The sequence below is a fragment of the Hemitrygon akajei genome, chromosome 11 (genome assembly GCF_048418815.1).
Source record: "Hemitrygon akajei chromosome 11, sHemAka1.3, whole genome shotgun sequence".
Classification (NCBI taxonomy): domain Eukaryota; kingdom Metazoa; phylum Chordata; class Chondrichthyes; order Myliobatiformes; family Dasyatidae; genus Hemitrygon; species Hemitrygon akajei.
The window spans coordinates 2755227-2777761 of NC_133134.1; the positions used below are offsets into that span (position 1 = coordinate 2755227).

The window sequence follows — 22535 nt, forward strand, 5'->3', positions numbered from 1 at the left end:
CTGGTTTTACAATAAAATACCATAGAATATGTTTCCTAGAGTGGGGGAAAACTAGGACCAGAGGGCACGGCCTCATAATAGAGGGATATCCCTTTAGAATAGGTGAGAAGGAATTTCTTTAGCCTGACGGTAGTGAATCTGTACAATTCATTGCGACAAGACAGCGATGGAGGCAAAATCATCAGGTATATTTAAAGTTCAAAGTAAACTTATTATGAAAGTACGTTTGTGTCACCATATACAACCCTGAGATTCATTTTCTTGTGGGCATACTCAATAAGTACAATAACCATAATAGAATCAATTTTAAAACGCACCAGCTGGGCATAGAACCAGTATGCAAAAGACAACAAACTGTGCAAATACAAAAAGAAAGAAGAAATAATAGTAATAATTAGAATAAAATAAGCAATTATTATCGAGAACAAGAGATAAGGAGTCCTTGAAAGTGAGTCCATAGGTTGTGGGAAAATTTCAGTGATGAGGCCAGTGACGTTTAAAAAAAAAATTTTTATTCAATTTTCAAATTTAATTACATAGAATAATATCAACCCTCCTCCCCTCAACCCTTCCCCTTGTGCATACCCCTACCTAAAAAAAACAGGGAGGGAGGGAAGGAAGGAAGGAAGGAAGGAAGGAAGGAAGGAAGGAAGGAAGGAAGGAAGGAAGGAAGGAAGGAAGGAAGGAAGGAAGGAAGGAAGGAAGGAAGGAAGGAAGGAAAGAAAGAAAGAAAGAAAGAAAGAAAGAAAGGAAGAAAGAAAGGAAAGAAAGAAAGAAAGAAAGAAAGAAAGTAAGTCTGGATATCGGAAGGTCTCCACATGCTCCATGGGATTCAAAATAAATTTAATATATGTATTTGTTTCTTTCCCCAGAGGGCCAACATCTTTATCATCGGAACACCTATATATGCAATCCTATCTTTTGTAAATAAGGGTGCCAAATACTCAAAAATGTATCATATTTATTCCTTAAATTATAAGTAATTTTTTCAAGTGGAATACAGCTAAATATTTCATTATTCCAATGATCCATACTTAAATACGAATCCGATTTCCAAGTAACTGCAATAGCCTTTTTGGCTACTGCCAATGCAATTTTTATAAATTCTTTCTGATATTTATTCAATTTAAGTTTCGGTTTTATCCCATCAATGTCACCTAATAAAAATAATATTGGATTATGTGGAAGTTGTGTTCCAATAATTTGTTCCAATAAAACTCTTAAATTTATCCAAAAAGGTTGAATTTTGAAACAGGACCAAGTAGAATGTAAAAAAGTATCAATTTCTTGATTACATCGAAAACATTGATCAGATAAGTTTGGGTTTAATCTATTTATTTTTTGCGGTGTAATATATAATTGATGTAAAAAATTATATTGTACTAATCTGAGTCGAACATTTATTGTATTTGTCATACTGGCAAGATAGTCTTGACCAATTTGTTTCATCAATATTAATATTCAAATCCATTTCCCATTTTTGTCTTGACTTATGGATTCCTTGTTTAAGTGTCTGTTTTTGAATCAGATTATACATAAAAGAAGTAAATTTTTTAAATGTTTCCTTTTTGAATTAAAGTTACAATTTCATTAGGTTTCGGCAATAACATTGTTTGACCCAGTTTATCTCTTAAGTAAACCCTTAATTGAAAATAACGAAAAAAAGTGTTATTTGATATTTTATATTTGTTCTTTAATTGTTCAAATTATATCAATATACCTTCTTCATAACAGTCTCCTATACATCTAATCCCTTTCTGGTACCAATTATGTAGAAGTTGATTATCCATTGTAAAAGGATTAAGTCTATTTTGAATCAGAGATCTCCTTGCTAATAAAGATTTCTTTATTTCATCATCAACATTTATCTTATTCCATAAATCAATCAAATGTTTTAATATAGGAGATTCTTTCTTTTCCCATACCCACTTAGGTTCCCATTTATATATAAAGTCTTCCGATGTATTTTCTCCTATCTTATCTAATTCTATTCTAATCCATGCCGGTTTTTCTTCGTCAAAAAAAGATGCAATAAATCTAAGTTGATTTGCTTTATAATAATTCTTAAAATTTGGAAGTTGTAACCCTCCTAAGTCACATTTCCATGTCAACTTTTCCAATGATATTCTTGACATTTTACCTTTCCAAAGAAATTTCCTCACACATTTATTTAACTCTTGAAAAAATTTCTGCGGCAATTGTATTGGTAGAGTTTGAAATAGATACTGTAATCTAGGAAATATATTCATTTTTACAGCATTAACTCTACCCACCAGTGTTATTGGTAACATCATCCATTTATGAAGATCTTCTTGAATTTTTTTCAATAGTGATAAATAACTTAATTTGTATAAATTCTTTATATCATTATCAACTCTTATACCTAAATACTTTATACAATTTATCGGCCATCGAAATTGAGTTAGATTTAGAGGCCAGTGAAGTTATCCCCTTTGGTTCAAGACCTGATGGTTGAGGGGCAATAACTATTTCTGAGGCTCCTGTACCTTTTCTCTGATGGCAGCAGTAAGAAGAGTGCATGACCTGGGTGATGGATGCTGTTTTCCTGCAACAACATTCCATGTAGATGTGCTCAATGCTGAGGAGGGTGTGATGGACTAGGCTGTATCTGCTACTTTTTGTAGGATTTTCCATTCAAGGGCATAGAAGTTTGTCAAAGTTTTAGACATGATGGTGGATCTTTGCGAACTCCTAAGACAGTAGAGGCGTTGTTGCGCTTTTTTTCCTTAATTGCACTTGGGTGCTGGGCCCAAGACGGGTCTTTCGAAATGACAACACTGGAAATTTAAAGTTGATAACTGTCTCCGCCTCCGATCCTCCAAGGAAAACTGGCTCAAGAACCTCTGGTTTCCTCTTCCCGAAGTCAACAATCAGCTCTTTGGCCTTGCTGATACTGAGTTAGAGGGTATGCATTTAAGGTGAGAGGAGGTGATTTCACAAAGGAGATATAACCATATAACCATATAACAATTACAGCATGGAAACAGGCCATCTCAGCCCTTCTAGTCCGTACCGAACGCTTACTCTCAACTAGTCCCACCGACCTGCACTCAGCCCATAACCCTCCATTCCTTTCCTGTCCATATACCTATCCAATTTTACTTTAAATGATAATACCGAACCTGCCTCTACCACTTCTACTGGAAGCTCATTCCACACAGCTACCACTCTCTGAGTAAAGAAATTCCCCCTCATGTTACCCCTAAACTTTTGCCCCCTAGCTCTCAACTCATGTTCTCTTGTTTGAATCTCCCCTACTCTCAATGGAAAAAGCCCTTCCACGTCAACTCTATCTATCCCCTTCAAAATTTTAAACACCTCTATCAAGTCCCCCCTCAATCTTCTACGCTCCAAAGAATAAAGAGCTAACTTGTTCAACCTTTCTCTGTAACTTTGGGGCTGAAACCCAGGTAACATTCTAGTAAATCTTCTCTGTACTCTCTCTATTTTGTTGATATCTTTTCTATAATTCGGTGACCAGAACCGTACATAATACTCCAAATTCGGCCTTACCAATGCCTTGTACAATTTTAACATTACATTCCCAAGTCCTATACTCAATGCTCTGATTTATAAAGGCCAGCATACCAAAAGCTTTCTTCACCACCCTATCCACATGAGATTCCACCTTCAGGGAACTATGCACCATTTATTCCTAGATCACTCTGTTCTACTGCATTCTTTAATGCCCTACCATTTACCATGTATGTCCTATTTTGGTTATTCCTACCAAAATGTAGCACCTCACACTTATCAGCATATGTGAGGAGCAAGTTTGTTTGTTTGTTGTTTTTTGTTTTTTTTGCACACAGAGAGTAGTGGGTGCCTGGAATGTGCTGCCTGGGGTGGTGGTGGTAGGGGCAGAGACTTTTAAAGAAATGTTTAGATAGGCACATGAAAGTGAGGTAAATAGCAGGATATGGACATTGTGAGGGCAGAAGAGATTAGTTTACTTGACCATATAATTACTAATTTATTTGGTTCAGCACTACATTGTGGGCTAAAAGTCTGTTTTTGTGCTGTGTTATTTTCTGTTCTGTTATGTTCATATCACAGACCAACACTTGGTGCAACAGGGAGGTGCCAAAATCATTTAAAATTGTGTCCCAGATTCAGGTTATGACAAAAGATTCACTGGAAACTGCTGAGAATCTCCCAGAATCTTGACCAATATCCTTCCCTGAACAAATTGACTAATAGCTGATTATTTTTAATTTACAGAGTGCAAGTGTATTAGCAAAACTATTATTCATTGCTGTTTCATTAGTGCTGTCAGATTTCATCAAACAATGGTTGCATTTTAAACTGATTGAAACTCTTTAGGACATCGAGAAACATGATGTGAGCAACATGATACGGCAGTGTGCATATCCCTCCTTTTACTGCATGCATTAACATCTGAACCAACAGAGAGACTTAGATAGTTTAGGGGAATAGGCAAAGAAGTGGCAAAGGAAATACAATGTTGGAAAGTGTATGGTCATGCACTTCAGTGGAAGAAATAAACAGGCAGACTATTACTTAGATGGGGAGAGAATTCAAAATACAGAGATGCAAAGGGACTTGGGAGCCCTTGTGCAGAATACCCTGAAGGTTAACCTCCATGTTGAGTCGGTGGTGAAGAAGGCAAATGCAACGTTGGTATTCATTTCTCAAAGTATAGAATATAAGAGCAGGGATGTGATTTTGAGGCTCTATAAGGCACTCATGAGACCACACGGGAATATTGTGTGTAGTTTTGGGCCCCTTATTTTAAAAAAGATACACTGACATTGAAGAGGGCTCAGAGAAGATTCATAATAATAATAATTCCAGGGATGAGAGGGTTACCGTATGAGGAACATCTGGCAGCTCTTGGGCTGTATTCCCTGGAGCTCAGGAGAATGAGGGGGGGATCTCATGGAAACATTCTGAATTTAATAGGCCTGAACAGATTAGATATAGCAAAGTTATTTCCCATGGTAGGGGAGTCTAGGAGAAGAGGGCATGACTTCAGGATTAAAGGATGTCCATTTAGAACATAGATGCGGAGAAATTACTTTAGTCAGAGGCTGGTAAATCTGTGTAATTTGTTGCCATGGGCAGCTGTGGAGGCCAAGTCATTGGGTGCATTTAAGGCAGAGATAGATAGGTTCTTGATTAGCCAGGGCATCGAAGGGTATGGGAAGAAGGCAGGGGAGTGGGGATGACTGGAAGAATTGGATCAGCCCATGATTGAATGGCAGAGCAGGCTCGATGGGCCAAATGGCCTACTTCTGCTCCTATATCTTATGGACTTATTGACATTTCTCACAAAGTACACAGTCAATAGTGCAGAGGTCAAGGCTATTCTCTGGAACTGAAATTATCTCAGTAAAATCAGTCACTTAACTTAGCAGACTATTTGTTGACAGATCATGGCTGGCTGTTTAGGTCAGTGCATCTCTAATCCCTTTGTAATCACACAGCCCAATCAAACATGTGAAGCTTCACTGGATGATAACATTATCTAATAGCTGGGTAATGAACTATGGAAACAATGGTGAAATAGAGAATCAGAAAAAGCTATAAACTTTATGACAGAACACATTACAAATGAATACAAGTAGCTGGCTGGATAAACTGCTGGCTTGTGAACACACCCAACAAGTAATTTTATCCAGTCCTTCTTCATTTATACGCATTTAAAAACATACTCTGCTTCCGTTATTGGGGAGCAGAAGCAAGAGACTTGAGTCCCACAACTCTGAGTGATGCCTATCACCACCCCATCCCCATTTTCCAGGCACAACTGCAATATCATTAACTAAATCTTGCCAAAATTCCAATGTATGGCCTTCTCTCAGCAATACCAAACTAAAGGATGCAAGAAAAGGGCCAGTAGCATCATGAAGGATCCCACCCACTCTACTCATGGACTGTTTCTCCCACTCCCATCAGGGAGGAGGCAACGTAACATCTATGGCAGGACTACTAGATTCAAAAACAGTTACTTTCCCAAAGCAGTAAGACTGATCAACACCTCCACCCACTAATCCACCTGTTCACACCCCCAACCACCACTACTTTATCATTTCCTGTCAGAGTCACCTTATGTACAGGCACTTCCAACAACACATGCAGCTTATGGCAAAGTCTACACACCATCGCAGACTTCAAAGCTAAACGCGGTGGAGTTTTAACATCACAGCCCCTGAGGACCAGCTACTGTTGATGTGACCTGCAGCTTGGTCATCTCTGAGGCTGAAGTACACAGATGCTTCCAACGGGTGGACAGTCACAAGGCGGCGGGACTGGACAGCATTCCAGGGCGAGTACTTAAGATGAGCACGGCACAACTGGTAGATGTGTTTACAGACACTTCTAATCTCTCCCTCTCCCAGTGTAGAGTGCCCTCCTGCTTCAAAACATTCTCCATTGTTCCGGTACCTAAAAAGACCCAGGTAACATGTCTGAACAACTGGCATCCTGTCACACTCACCTCAATAATAGCAAATGCTTAGAGGGGCTGGTCAAGGACGACATCTGCAGTATGCTACCACCCACAGTGGACCCCTACAATTCACCTACCACCACAACTGACCAACAGATGACACAATAGCCACAGCTCTACACACTGTCCTTACACATCTAGAGAAGAAAGATGTTTATATGAGAATGCTGTTCTTGAACTACAGTTCAGCATTCAACACCATAATTCCCTCCAGGTTTGACAAGAAGCTCAGAGACCTCAGCCTTGACCCTACCTTGTGTAGCTGAATCCTGGACTTCCTGTCAGATCACTGGCAGGTGGTAAGAGTGGGCTCCTTCACCTGTGCCCCTCTGACTCTCAACACAGGAGCCCCTCAGTGCTGTGTACTGTCTCTTCCTTTACCCTCTGTACACCCATGACTGTGTCGTCAACCACAGCTCCAATCTGCTAATTAAATTTGCTGACGACATTACACTGATTGGCCTTTTCTCAAATAATAATGAGACAGCCTATAGAGAGGAAGTCATCACCCTGACACAGTGGTGTCAAGAAAACAACCTCTTCCTCAATGTTGCAAAAACAAAGGAGCTGGTTGTGGACTACAGAAGGAATGGAGACAGGCTAACCCCTATTGACATCAATGGATCTGGGGTTGAGAGGGTGAACAGCTTTACGTTCCTCGGCATACACATTACTGAGGATCTCACGTGGTCTGTACATATCAGCTGTGTGGTGAAAAAGGCACAACAGCGCCTCGTTTACCTCAGACGGTTGAAGAAGTTTGGTATGGGCACCCAAATCCCAAGAACTCTCTAGAGGCACAATTGAGAGCATCCTGACTGGCTGCATCGCTACCTGGTATGGGAACTGTACTTCCCTCAATCACAGGGCTCTGCAGAGACTGGTGCAGACAGCCCAACACACCTGTGGATGTAAACCTCCTACTATTCAGAACATTTACAAAGACAGGTGTGTAAAAAGGGCCCAAAGGATCATTGGGGAGCCGAGTCACCCCAAACACAAACTGTTCCAGCTGCTACCATCCAGGAAACGGACCACATAAAAGCCAGGACAGCTTCCTCCACCAGGCCATCAGACTGATTAATTCATTGTGACACAACTGTATTTCTATGTTATATTGACTAGCCTGTTGTACATACCATTTATTATATATTACACGTTGCTCATTTAGATGGAAACGTAATGTAAAGATTTTTACTCCTCATGAAAATGAAGGATTTAAGTAATAAAGTCAATTCAATTCAACTTCTTTGCCCAGACACCAGGAAATCTGCAGATGCTGGAAATTCAAGCAACACACACAAAATGCTGGTGGAACGCAGCATGCCAGGCAGCATCTATAGGGAGAAGTACAGTCGACGTTTCGGGCCGAGACCCTTCATCAGGATTAACTGAAAGAAAAGATAGTAAGAGATTTCTTTGCCCAGAATCACTTTGTATACAATCAATGCATACAAGTCATCTTATGTATTTATATTTATTACGCTTTTTATTATTATTGTTTTTTCTCTGTGCTGCATTGGATTCAGAGCAACAATTATTTTGTTCACCTTTACACTTGTGTGAATCGCTAGCTTTGCAAATCCCACAATGCACAATATTTCACTGCCCAAAATAGCCTCATAAGGGTAACCAACATGCACAACATTTAAATCACATGCAAAATACTGTGTCATCTCTGCAATAACTTTCCATCCCAATCTCTTTGTATGTCACCAGTGTTCAAACAATAGACACCAAGTGCCTGAAGTAAGGCTCTCAGAATCTGAGTAGCTGTTCAGGGCAGCCTTCTCCATCTTCTGGGTCAAGACATTCTCACTCCGGCCTTCACAAGGAAGGCAATGGTGGGGAAGGGGAGGAGAATGTTAACAAAGAGAATTAAGTTACGGCAATACTCTTGCTAAGGCATTTTAAAAACACCAGATTTGTAACGTATTTCATTCCTATCTAAAGCAATCCAAACATTGCTTTGTGAATAGATTCCAAAGCAATCTATTGACAAACTTCAACTCATTCAGAACATCACTGCTAGACTTTTAACCAAAACCAGGATAAGGGAGCACATCACTCCTGACCTGACATTGGCTTCCTCTATCCTTTAGAATTGATTTTAAAATTCTCTTGTTTTTAAATCTCTCGATGGCCTGGGCCCAGAGAACATCACAGAATTGTTTTTGTTTCATAATCCTGCTCGAGCTCTCAAGGTCTTCTTCTGCCAGTCTCTTAAATTTAAACAATCTTCCCTCGAAAGATAATTTGCAGGTCAGCTTTTTTGAACTACACTCCTAAACTGTGGGATTCAAAACCTAAAACTATAAGGGATGCAAACTTTTAAACACCAGCTCAAAAACTATTTATTTAACCTTGCTTTTAATTAGCATCGTTTGTCTTTTATTTTCATGCTTGCACTTTATCCATTGTAAAGCACTTTGAACTACATTGTCTGTGTGAAAAGTGATCCATAAATAAGCTATTATCCCCTTTAAACACACCCAAATAATTACGTCATTCTGTTCTCCAATTTAATAGCCCCTTCCTCACCTGAATAGTCCAAGTTCACTTTAACCCTGCACTCCCTTCTATTTTACACAAACATCATACAGGTTTACAGCAACTCATAGGCTGTCTTTACTTGGAGTGAACTCATTTTGATCACAGCAGGAGACACAGTGACTGCAGAGAGTGGAATCTGGAACAACGCAGTGGGTGGAGCAGCATCTGTGGGTGGGGTGAAGGGAACTGCTGATGTTTCAGGACCAAACCCTGCATTGAGTCATTTAAAAGTGGAGTCTGTGACTGGGCCAGTAGTTTTTGCCTCTGGATATTCTATGGCCACCACATTTGCAACATACTAAATCCACCATTCGCAGGTTCATTTGCCTATAAGCTTTTTCCCCTTCACCATCAGATTTCTAAACTGGCCATGTTATTTGTCTTTTGCACCATTTATTATTGTAATTTTAAACCCGCCAATTTACTGAATTTGATTAACATCAAAGTAAAGACAACCAAATGACTAATACTTTGACACACTTTCTATACATGGACAATTTGAAATTGTAAGCTCCTTCACCAGTAAAGCTAAAACAATTAATTCAAATAGTAGACCTATTTTCTAAAGATGTAAGCATAACGTTTGGATTTGATAAGTGCGGAACATGAAACATAAAGGAGGTGCAATAGAGCTAGTAGAGTACAAAACCGTGTAGCAGGGTACAATACAAACCGATTGATGAATATGAAACATACAAGTATCTGAGATATCAATAAGCAAAGAAAATAGATCATAGTGCAATAAAGGGAAGACTTTTGACAGAATCTTCTTCAAGGCTTAAGAAAATCTGCCAAACAGACAACCAAACAAATTATACCTTGACACACTTTCTACAAATGGAGTATTTGAAATTATATGCTCCTTCATCAGTAAAGCTGAAGTAATTAACTCAGGTTGCTTTTTACTATTGCAAATATAACCATTCAAAACACACATAACATACAGAAATCAATGTAAAAACCACTAGAAATATGTTAAATTAAGAGGAAGTTAAATGACTATGAAACCTGAAGAGGGTATAGATTGTCCCAATAGGAATACCTACAACTCGTATCATCCCAAAGGCACTATACAACAGCATTAAACAATTAGGCCGGCTCAACAATAATTATGCAAGTCTCCAGAAAGCCACAATACTAAACACCACTAGAATAGTCTGAAAGTTCCGAGCAATTGAGAAATGGGGTTGCTTGGCTATGTCCATATTTCAGGTTTTATCAGCTGGAACGCAGAACAAAAAATAATAACTATAAATATAAATAAATAAGCGACAAATATCAAGAACATAAGATGATTGTATGCTCTAGTATCAATTGTTTGGTGACAATAAAGTATTTGTATTTGAAGAGCCCTTGGAAATGAGCCCAAAGGTTGTGAGAACAGTTCAACAATGGGATAAGTAAAGTCATCCTCTCTGGTTCAAGACCCTGATGGTTGAGGGGTAATAATTGTTGCTTAACCTGGTGGAGTGGGTCCTGAGGCTCCTGCGCCTTCTTCCTGATGACAACAGTGGGAAGAGAGCATGGCCAGGGTGGTGGGGGTCCTTGATTATGGATGATGCGTTCCTGTGACAGCACTCTGCATAGATGTGCTCACTGGTGGGGACAGCTTTACCCATGATGGACTGGACCATATCCACTACTTTCAGCACAAGATCAAATACTTTTGCATTCAGTAAATTTGTGATTTCATAAGTATTTGATCTTATGCTGAAAGTAGTGGATATCTCACTCTGGAATGAGATATCCAAAGTAGAAACACTTCCATTCAGTAAATTTGTGATTTCTTGTGTTTCTAACCTTGGATATCTCATTCCAGGGTGATAGCTTGTTAACTCATAAGGAGGTCAGATCAGAAAGATTAGATTCTCACATTAGAGTCTTTAGACTCTGCCTTGAAAATTAAGAACTTTTGTTCAAGCTCTAAAGTAGATAAACTTTTATTTTAGTAAGTGGAAAATGAACACTTGCAGTTCCTGCTGTACTCTTACAGCTAGCCTGGTTTGCTTGGCAATAAAACATGGATCAATCTTGCTTTCAAAGGACAGAAATGCAGGTAAAGATCCTTAGGACACCTCCAAGGAGATTAAAAATTAACCCAAGATAAGAGCAATGTCTGTGTGCTGATGAAGGGTCCTGGCCCGAAACACTGACAAGTCCCAATGAAGGCTTTCAGCCTGAAATGTTTCCATAGATGCTGCCTGACCTGCTGAGCTCCTCAGCAGGGGGGTGTGGGGTGAGGGAGAAGGGGGTGGAGAGGAGGGGGGGTGGAGAGGAGGGGGTGGAGAGGAGGGGGTGGAGCTGCATATTATATCATCCCACATCTTCAGTGTGTGTGTGTGTGTGTCTGTGCAGATAATACACACACCTGATAAGAATACCTCCACAAGATTGTGGGCATCATGCTAGCGTAACGCTTTACAACGCCAGCAACCTCGTTTCAATACCTGCTGCTGGCTGCTGTCTGTAAGGAGTTTAACATTCTCCCCGTCACTGTGGAAGTTTGCCCTAGGTGCTCTGGTTTCCTCCCACATTACAAAGACACATGTTAGCAGTTTAAAGAGCAAACACAAGGAAATCTGCAGATGCTAGAAATTCAAACAACACACACAAAATGCTGGTGGAACACAGCAGGCCAGGCAGCATCTATAAGGAGAAGCACTGTTGATGTTTCAGGTTGAGACCCTTTGTCAGGACTAACTGAAAGGAAAGATAGTAAAGAGATTTGAAAGTAGTGGGGGGAGGGGGAAATGTGAAATGATAGGCCTCCCGTCCCATGATCCTTTCCCTTCTCCAGCTCTGTATCACTTTTGCCAATCACCTTTCCAGCTCTTAGCTTCATCCCACCCTCCTCCGGTCTTCTCCAATCATTTTGCATTCCCCCTCTCCCCACTACTTTAAAATCTCTTACTATCTTTCCTTTCAGTTAGTCCTGACGGAGGGTCTCGGCCCGAAACGTCGACAGTGCTTCTCCTTATAGATGCTGCCTGGCCTGCTGTGTTCCACCAGCATTTTGTGTGTGTTGTTAGTAGTTTAACTGGTCACATGCATGTAAAAGGGTGGCGAGGTCTGGTTGGGCCAGCAGGACCTTTTACCATGCTAAATCTTCAAATAATAAAAAATAAGAGACTTTTTCCTATCCAAATTCAAACAATTTCTCAAGTACTGAACCAGAAATATAAAGGTAAACATCGATCAGCATTGGTTGCTTTGAACTGAAAATACTGAAAGAGGAAAAGATGTAAATCGGTCAAATAGACTAATTCTGCTCCTATGTCTGATGGCCTAAATCTGTCTAAACATCAACTGATTCAAATAATCATCCATTGAACAAATAGAGCAGGTTACAATTAGCACATTAAGCGAATTATGTCATTTCATCTTGGGTGTTTTCTGGATTTCCTGAGGATTTATATAGTTACAACAAAAATCTAAATTAGCAAACTCCTCTCCAAAAAGGCAAAATCCTTAAAATTCTCTAACTGAGCACTCTCCTGGTGATGCACAAAGGTAAATAAGACATGGGCATAAAGCAAGTACCAAAAAAAATTAACCTGCTCTCTATCAGCGAGCTGGGAGAAAGTTGGACCTGATGAAGGGTCTTGGCCCGAAACCGCGACTGTTTATTCATTTCCATTGATGCTACCTGATCTGCTGAGCTCCTCCAGCATTTTGTGTGTGATGTTCTGGGTTTCCAGCATTTGCAGAATCTCTGCTGTTTATGAAAGTTGATACTTGCACTGATACAGAAGGATAGAGTCTGTGCAAGCTAAAATAAGAAGTGGTCATTCTCGTGAATTCAGACTAAAATCTCAAATTTTCCAGTACCAGCTGGAAAAAGACCATAATTCCAGCAAAAACAAACTACACCGTTGTACATTTGACATAAATAAATCATAAACACCACATAAAATGAGATTTTAGTAGTGGGACACAGACTTTCTTGTATGCTTTTTCTTAGTGTAGTCTTTAAACATTCCATTTTTCCCATAAAGGCTGAGGTTTCACATTTAACGCAGCAGTTGAAACTAACTTCAAAACCAGAACAGTTTATACTTATGTTGTGCTCTTTAACACAGTAAAATATCCCGAAGTTTTGCAGAAAATTTGAGACCAAACTAATTGACATATTTTGTGCGTTGATGAAAAACTTGATCAAAATACCAGCTATGATAGAACATAGAACATTACAGCACGGTTCAGTCCCTTTGGACCATGATGCTATGCCAACCTTTTAACCTACTCCAAAATCAATTCCTTTTCTCCTACATAGCCCTTCATTGTTCACCTTCATTGCTCTCCTCATTCACCTATCCTTGCAAGCAGAACAAGTGCTACACTTGCCCCTACATCATCTCTCTCACTACCATTCAGGGCCCTAAACAGTCCTTCCAGGTGAGATGACACTTCACCTGGGAGACCTTTGGGGTCACTTACTGTGTCCAGTGCTCCCAGTGTGGTATCCTGTACATCGGTGAGATTGGGAGACCGCTTTGCTGAGCACCTATGCTCTGTCCACCAGAAAAAGCCGGCCATTTTAATTCCACTTCCCATTCCCATTCTGATATGTCATTCCCATTGCCTCCACCACTGTGGTGATGAGGCCACACTTAGCTTGGAGGAACAACACCCTGTATTCTATTTGGATAGCCTCCAACCTGATGGCATGAACATCGATTTCTCAAAGTTTCAGTAATGTCTCCCACCCCACTCCTTCACTATTTCCCATCCCCTTTTCCCTCTCTCTATCTCATTGCCCACCCATCGCCTCCCTCTGGTGCTCCTCGCCCCTTTTCTTTCTTCCATGGCTTTCAGCCTTTTTCACCAATCAACTTCCAAGCTCTTTAATTCATCGCTCGCCCTTCAGGTTTCACCTATCACCTTGTGTTTCTCTCTCACCTCCCCCACCTTTTAAATCTACTCCTCAGCTTTTATTCCTCCAGTCCTGCCAAAGGGTTTCATCCCAAAACATGGACTGTACTCTTTTCCCAGCTGCTGCCTGGGCTGCTGAGTTCTTCCAGCATTTTGTGTGTATATACCTCTTATCATTTGTGCACTCTATCAAGTCACCTCTCATCCTCCTTCACTCCAAAGAGAAAAAGCCCTACCTCACTTAACCTATCCTCATAAACTTGCTCTCTAATCCAGGCAGCATCTTGGTAAATCTCTTCTGCACCCTCTCTAAAGTTTCCACATCCTTCCTTAACATCTTAAAACAGGAATTTCAAAGAATTGGGAATTAGCAGCCAAAGCAACAATTACTGATCGCAAAGCAACTCAATTTTGGGATGTTCAAGTGACCAGCAACAAAACAGAACAAATAATAGTGATGTGGAACTTGATGTGGTTTGTTGGCCCAAGTTCACGCAAATACAGAGAGGTGGGACCAGCTGCTGCTTAAATATGATCCAATGTAAGTTAATAAGCATGGATGCATAAAGTAAATTAATAAATAGCAAATCAGAATCAGATTTATCAATAATGTACATCAAGAACTATACTGTTTTGCAGCAGCAGTACATTGCAATGCATAATTCAAAAAACTATAAATTACAATAAGAAATATTATATGTATATATATTTAAATAAGTAGTGCTAAAAGAAGTCAAAATAAGAAAAAAAGTGAGGTAGCGTACACGGGTTCATTGTCCATTCAGAAATAGGATGGTGTTGGGGAAGAAGCCATTCCTAAAACATTGAGTATGTACGTTCAGGCTCCTGTACCCCCTTCTCCTTGATGATAGTAATGAGAAGAGGGCACACCCTGGGAGATGGGGGTCCTTAATGCCGAATGCCACCTTTTAGAGGCACCATGTTTTGAAGACATCCTCCATGCTGGGGAGGCTAGTGCCTATGATGGAGCTGGTTGAATTTGCATGGACTTTGTGCTAACCTGTGTATGGATAGGAAAACCAAGACTAGAAACAAATAACATTTTATTAACCTTCAGGAGAGAGGAATTAGCATAATTAGTAGAGGCACTGACTCACAGCATCAGTGACCTGGCTCAGTCCTGATCTCTAGAGCTGCCTGCTTGAAGTTTGCATATTACCTCTGTGACGATGGAGGGCAGCACAATAGCTATAAGATTGGGTTTTAATATCTGCTGGTGTCTATGTTTGTACATTTTCCCCATGACTGCATGGGTTTCCTTCAGGTGTTCCAGTTTCGTCCCACTTTCCAGACATGTGGTTTAGGGTTAATAATTGGGTTCCTCCATCCTGATCAAAAAGGCACAACAGCACCTTTATTTCCTGCGGAGCATCAAGAAAGCTCACCTCTGTCCCAGGATACTTACGAACTTTTACCGCTGTACCATTGAGAGCGTACTCACCAACTGCATCTCAGTGTGGTTATGGCAATTGTCCTGTATCAGACTGCAAAGCATTCCAGCGTGTGGTGAAAACTGCCCAGCGGATTATCGGCACCCAAATGCCCATCATTGAGAACTTCTACCATAAATGCTGCCTGGGCAGGGTGAAAAGCATTATCAAGGATGCATTTCACCTGAACCATGGACTTATTACTCTCCTCCCATCCTGCAGGCGCTATACAGAAGCCTCCGCTCCCACACCAGCAGGCACAGGAAGAGCTTCTTCCCTGAGGCTGTGACCCTGCTGAACCTCACATCACAGCACTAAGCAGTATTGCACCCATATTGTACTGTCTCAATACTTTTATATTTGTGTGCTGTAGCACTTAATTTTTATTCGCAGTTATTTTGTAAATAACACTATTCTTTGCATTTCTGGTTGATGCTAACTGCATTTCATTGGCACAACGACAATAAAGTTGAATCTAATCTAATCTAATAAATTGTGAGCATGCCATGTTGACGATGGAAGCATGGTGCCACTTGGGGGCTGCTCCCAGAACACAATCCTCGGACTGCATTGGTCATTGATGAAAATGATATACTTCACTGTACGTTTCAAATCAAACTAATCTTTATCTTTTCTTTAGTTTTCCTCCCACATTCCTCAGGTGTTAGTTAAGCTAACTGGCCACAGTAACTTACTCCTACAGTATTGATGAGTGGTAGAATCTGCAGGGGAGTTTGTGAGAACACAGGGAGTCGGCGGGAACACAAAGAGAATAATAAAAGATCAATATAAAGATCAATATAGGATTAGTGAAAATGAGTGGCTGATGACTTCTGTGAGTCAAAGAGCCTGTCTGCATGCCGTATTCCTCTATGAAAATAATGACAGAAGTACACAACAATGAGATGCATGGATAGGGGTAAATTGTCAGCATGCTTCCCCAAAGTGAAAATGTCGAAAACTAGAGGGCATAAGTTTAAGGGGAGAGAGGAAAATTTAAAGGAGATTTATGAGGAAAGTCTTTTTTTAAAACAAAGTGGAAGTTGCTTGGAATAAACTGCAAGAGAGTGACCATAAGGCCAAAAACATAGCAATAATCAAAACAATATACTTATTAGTGAGTGGTTGAGACAGATATCATAGAAATGTTTTAGGCGCATTTAGGCAAATACAGGAACAATTCCAGCCACCCTACTTACGGACTGTTTGTCTCACTCCTGGCATTCATGCCAGGATCACCAGACTCTAAAACAGTTACTTTCCCAAAGCAGTAAGGCTGATCAACACCTCCACTCACAAACTAACCCCTCCACACCATCAACGATCACTACTTTATCATTTCCCGTCAGTTACCTAATGTACAGACACTCCTATGCCTAGTGTCACTTTATGGGCACACAATTCATCTATGTATATAAGCCACATTTATAAGTTTTGTGTCTATTATTCTTATTGTGTTCTTTATCTTACTGGATTTTCTATGTGCTGGATCAGATCTGGATTAACAATTATTTCATTCCCCTTTACACTTATGTAATGACATTAAATTATCTTGCATCTTGAACAGGCAGGGAACAGAAAGACACTGACCATTTGTAGGCATTTGGAATTAGGTTAGGTTGCCACAAGAGTCAGCACAGACACCATGGGCTGAAGAGCCTGTTCCTGTGCTGTATGATATTATGTTCTATCAATATTTTATGTGGATTTACCAGTTAGGAGTTATCAAAAACAGTTAAAGATTCTGATATGTAACGTTTAGCCATTTTATTATTGTTGGTAGCACAATAGTGCAGCGATTAGTGTAAAGCTTTATAGTGCCAGAGATCAGCAACTGGGGTTCAATTCCTGCCATGTTTTCCCTGTGACCACGTGGCTTTTCTCCAGGTGCTCCAGTTTCTTCCCACATTCCAAAGACGCCTGTGTTATTGAGTTGTGGGTGTGCTACGTTGACACCAGAAGCATGGCAACACTTACTGGCTGCCCCCAGCAGATCCTCGGTCTGCAATGGTTGTTGCAAATGACTCATTTCACTGTGTTTTGATGTTTCAAAGTACAAATAAAGTTAATCTTTAATCTTTATTATGTTGAACTAGTTTAAAAACAATTATAGAACCATTATTTGATTGTAAGATGCAGTTGATGTAAACATTCATTACCTCCATTATTTTTGATGGCAGCGATTCCGCGACAGAAGTCATCAAAGCCAATGACCCCAAGACCTGCAGGATCCAGGTACTTTGTTAATTCCTTTACCTGAAGAGGAAACAAAGTGCATTGTAAATCTGCAGCACCAAATATCAGCAGATCACAAAAAGCAGTCCTAGCAATTAAAAAAGTTGATGACAGCAGCTAAATGTGGGACCTAAAACAAACCACAAAAAGATACTCCACAAAATTGCACTTTGTATCCTTTGAATAATCAGAGAACAATATTCTATGTGGTGGTCTGCTGGGCTAATAGCATCAACACGGGTGATGCCAACAGGCTCAATAAACTGATTAGAAAGGCTGGCTCTGTTATAGAAGTCAAACTTGAGGTTGTGGTAGAGCAAAGGACCCTACAGAAAATCCTGACAATTCTGGACAACGTTTCTCAGTCGCTGCATGCCACCGTGGCTGAACAGAGGAGCCCTTTTAGTAATAGACAACGACTGCGCTGCTCCAAAGAGCGCTATATGAGGTCACTTTTACCCTCAGCCATTAGGCTCTATAATGAGTCAACCAATGGCCACAGAAATGATGACCCCCTCTTGTTAGACTGTTTGTGGTAACTTTTTTATTTATTCTTTCTACTTCTCTTCCAATATTTACATCTGTACACTTGTAATGCTACTGTTTCACTGTAATTTCCTTTGGGATCAATAAAGTATCTATCAATAACCTACAGAATGGAAGACCAGTAGGGTCACCATTACATCTGGAAAGAGCAGATATCATTAGCCCTATATTTTATTTACACACACACAATTTAGGAACAGCTTCTTCCCCTCCACCATTAGAATTCTGAATGGACAGTGAACCCATGCACATTGCCTCACTGTTTTTCTTTTTGTTTTCGTTTTCCACTACTTATTTAATTATATATAATTTACATAAAGATAAATATTTCTTGTTGCAATTTACAGTTTTTTATTATGTATTCCAATGTACTGCTGCCACAAAAACAACATATTTCAAGGCATATGTTAGTGACATTAAACCTGAATCTGATTTAAATCCAGCATGACATTTCTTTGATATTTAAAAAATAAAAAAATCAAGAAAAGTCAAATCTGGATATACTTTGAAAACTGAAAAATTGCAGGTAATGGAACTCAAATAAGAAACAAGATAATGGAAATACTGAGTAGGTCAGGCAGCATCAGATGGGGTTGGGGGGGAAGGAATGATAACATTTACGGTAGCATAGTGGTTAGACACCATTATAGCTCAGAGCTTGAGAGTTTAGAGTTCAATTTCAGCATACTCTGTAAGAAGTTTGCATGTCACTCCCGTGAGCGCATAGGTTTCCTCCAGGTGCTCCAGTTTCCTCCCATAGCCTAAAGATGTACCGGTTAGTAGGTCAATTGGCCATTGGAAATTGTCCTGTAATTAGGCTAGGGTTAAGTAGGTGAGTTGCTGGGTGGCAAGGCTCATTGGGCTTGGAGGGCCTGATCCACACTGTATCTCAGGTCAAAATCCCGCATCAAGACTCCCGAGGGCTTTGATGCAAAATATCACCAATTTCTCTCACCCTCAGAGATGCTGCTCCATCCAATGTTCCTCTTACAGATTGTTCCATGATGTAGATTACATCTCCCAATGCAACAACTGTACCTGGTACTGGGTATGAAGGGCATGGAGAATAATATGTGGGCTCAAAGCTGCCTAGAATCATAATGATACGTCCTTTTTTCAGGCAGGAAGACTGAGCATTTAATCTGGGAAGGGTCAAGAGAATTTATTTTCTTTGCCTGGAGAAGATTAAGAGGCACTGTGCCAGGATAAGTGACTAGCTATTTGGTTTTGAGGAATTTCTTCAAGCAGAGTTGTGAACCTTCCTTGCTTGGGCAGTGCAGATGGCAAGTTCCGCTCAAGGCAGAGAGAGATCTTTGGATTACACTTGACCAAGGATTATGAAGAATTCAGCTGACAAAGGAGCTGAAAAATATAATTTATTGATTAGCTGTTATCTTATTGAAGGTGGAGGCTACAGGGTTTGTATGACCTCTTCCTATTCCTATGCATGTTCTTAATTCAAAAATCAATTGAGGGAGGAGAAGGGGCAAAAGGGGGAGCAATGTAATGGATGCTGAACTTTAAAGGCAGATCAGATAGAGTTCCTTGTAAAGCTACTTCTCACTCAGGAACCCATTTCACCTTCTCTGTACTCTCCCAAGTACATCTCCTGAAATGATACCAAATATACTGGCATAAGCAGTTCGCTAGCACTAGCAGTAATAGAGGCGCTTAGCGTGTTTTTCAAAGCAAAAAAAGCCAGTCGATGATTAAAATAGTGGCAAAATTGTTGCAAGCCTAACAAGGCAAGACTATAAGTCGCTTTGTGGTATAGTTTGGCAGTAGAGAACGGAGATTACCGACTTTGGCTTAAGAGGCTTTGGTGAGGAGGCACATGTGAGTATCAGGTAAAGCTATTGTAGTGGTTGAATAAAAATGTCACCAAACTACAACTAATTAAAAAAAGTAGGGAAGATGCAGGATCAGGTGATGTGCTGTAGCTGCATGATGTGGGAACTAATACAAGGAAATCTGCAGATGCTGGAAATTCAAACAGGACAAAAAATGCCGGTGGAACACAGCAGGCCAGGCAGCATCTATAAGGAGAAGCACTGTCAACGTTTTGGGCTGAGACCCTTCGTCAGGACCCTTTGTGATGTGGGAGCTGGTGGATCCCATTGTGGTTCCTGATTACCCCATCTGCAGCAAATGTTGGCTGCTTGAGGAACTCAGGCTCAAAGTTGATGACCTAGAATCTGAGCTTCAAACACTAAGATGTCAGGGAGAGGGAGAGTTACCTAGATTCATTGCTTCAGGAGGTAGTCACACCCGTTAGATTAGCTGCCTGAAATTCGGTCTGTGGGCAGGGACAGGAGGGTGTGACTGTGAATGAGGCGGGTAGTGGGATCCAAGAGACAATACTGCAGGAGCCTCAGCCCTTGAGCTTGACAAACAGATCTGAGATTCTTGCTCCCTGTGTGGGTGAGAGAGGGGGCTATAGGAAGAATGAACAACCTAACTGTGGCGCCATGGTTCAGGGAGCCATTCAAGGGGGGGGGGGGGGAGAGAAGAGAAATGTAGTGGTAATTGGGGATAGTATATCAAGGGAATAGACAAAGTTCTCTTTTCGCGGGGATAGAACTTCCTGTAGGCTGTGTTGCCTGCCTGGTGCCCGAGTTTGGGACATCTTATCTGACTTGCAGAGGAATTTGCAGTGGGGGGGGGGGGGGTAGATCCAGTTGCTGTGGTCAGTAGAATGAGGAAAGAGGTTCTGCTGAGGGAACTTGAGCAGCTGGGTTCTAAATTAAAAATCAGAACCAAAAAGGTGGTAATCTGTGGATTACTACCTGAGCCACGTGCAAATTCCCATAAATTCTATTCAATAGGACCATAACACATAAGAGCAGAATTAAGGCATTTGGCCATCAAGTCTTCATTGCCATTCCACCATGCTGACTTGTTATACCTTTCAACCCCATTCTCATGTCTTCACCCCGTAACCTTTGATACTCCAACCAATCAATAACCTATCAATCTCTACTTTAAATATACCCAGTGACTGGCCTCCATAGCTGTCTGTGTCAACGAATTCCATAAATTCACCACTGAGTAAAGAAATTCCTCCTCATCTCTGTTCTATAAGCGTATCTATTCTGAGGCTGTACCCTGTGGTTATGGACACCTCCACTAAAGGAAGCTTTCCCCTCCCTAACTTATTTTCCTGCAACCCATTTTCTTTGGCTTCCCCAGTTCTCCTGCTACCCATCTCTAGGATGTGGAAGTAGTGAGAGGCTTATGGTCACAGGAAGAACCTGCAAAGTCTACACAGGCAGCACTCCAGGAAAGGAACAAGTCTGGCTTGCTGGAGCCAAGGAGTAACAATATTAATGTTGGGCCCCTTTTGGGTAAATCTTCCTCACAATAAAATTGGGGGAAACAAGTCTGTCCCAAGTACAAACTTTGCTCATCAAGTTCAAGTTCACAGTTCAAATTAAATTTATTATTAAGGTACATATATGTCACCATATACAACCCTGAGATTTATTTTCTTGCAGGTGTTCACAGTAAATATAAAGAAACACAATATAATCAATGAGAGACCACACTTAACAAGACAGACAAACAACCAATGTTCAAAAGACAACAAACTTTGCAAATACAAAAAGAATGAAATAATAATAAACAAATCAGCAATAAATATCGAGAACATGAGTCCTTGAAAGTGAATCCATACGCTGTGGGAACAATTCAGTGTTGGGGTGAGTGAAGTTATCCATGATGGTTCAAGAGCCTGATGGTCGAGGGGTAATAACTCTTCCTGAACCTGGTGGTGTGGGTCCTGAGGCTCCTAGACCACGTTTCTGGTGGCAACAGTGAGAAGAGAGTATGTCCTGGATGATGGGTGTTGTTGAATATTGCAGATCTCTTGGATCATCCAGGCCTTCTGTTTGGATAAGACTAACTGACTTGACTACATCTGATTTTATCTCTTATTGGAAAAACTATTTGAATATGTGTTAACTAGCTTACGTGTTAACCAGCACAGTTTTTCCATACAGAATTGAGTGGTTTCTTTGCCCATGTACAAATGGCCCCAATCATATCTAAAAGATTAGCAGTTCTAAGCTTCTCCTTGGTCTCATTGAATCATAGTTTCCACTGACAGCTCTTGCTGCTGTTTAATGTAGCTAAAAGCACTAAAGATTGGAAAGAATCCGGGTGTTGGAAAAACACAAAGGCAGAATTATGAGCAGGTATCAGAGAAGTGATGCCTTTTTCCTGGAACTGACAAGTAGTTTGTATAATCATACACTAGGTGAAGTCTTTGCAGATTGCTCTGTACATTGAAAAATGCAACAAGTTACCTTTTCATGGGGTAGCTCCCAGATCTTGAACATGTATAAAAGAATAATTATATGAACCAACCTAAAAACTACAGCAAAAGC

The 22535-nt window shown here is 40.4% G+C and overlaps 1 protein-coding gene across 1 annotated transcript in view; it reads right to left on the reverse strand.

Moving 5' to 3' along the window:
• rab11fip3 (RAB11 family interacting protein 3 (class II)) overlaps positions 1-22535 on the reverse strand; it is a 193720-nt gene that overhangs the window by 119496 nt on the left and 51689 nt on the right. The window contains exon 2 of the mRNA XM_073060029.1: positions 17529-17625. Within this exon, the coding sequence (XP_072916130.1) occupies positions 17529-17625 (97 nt within the window). The remainder of the gene's footprint in view (positions 1-17528; positions 17626-22535) is intronic.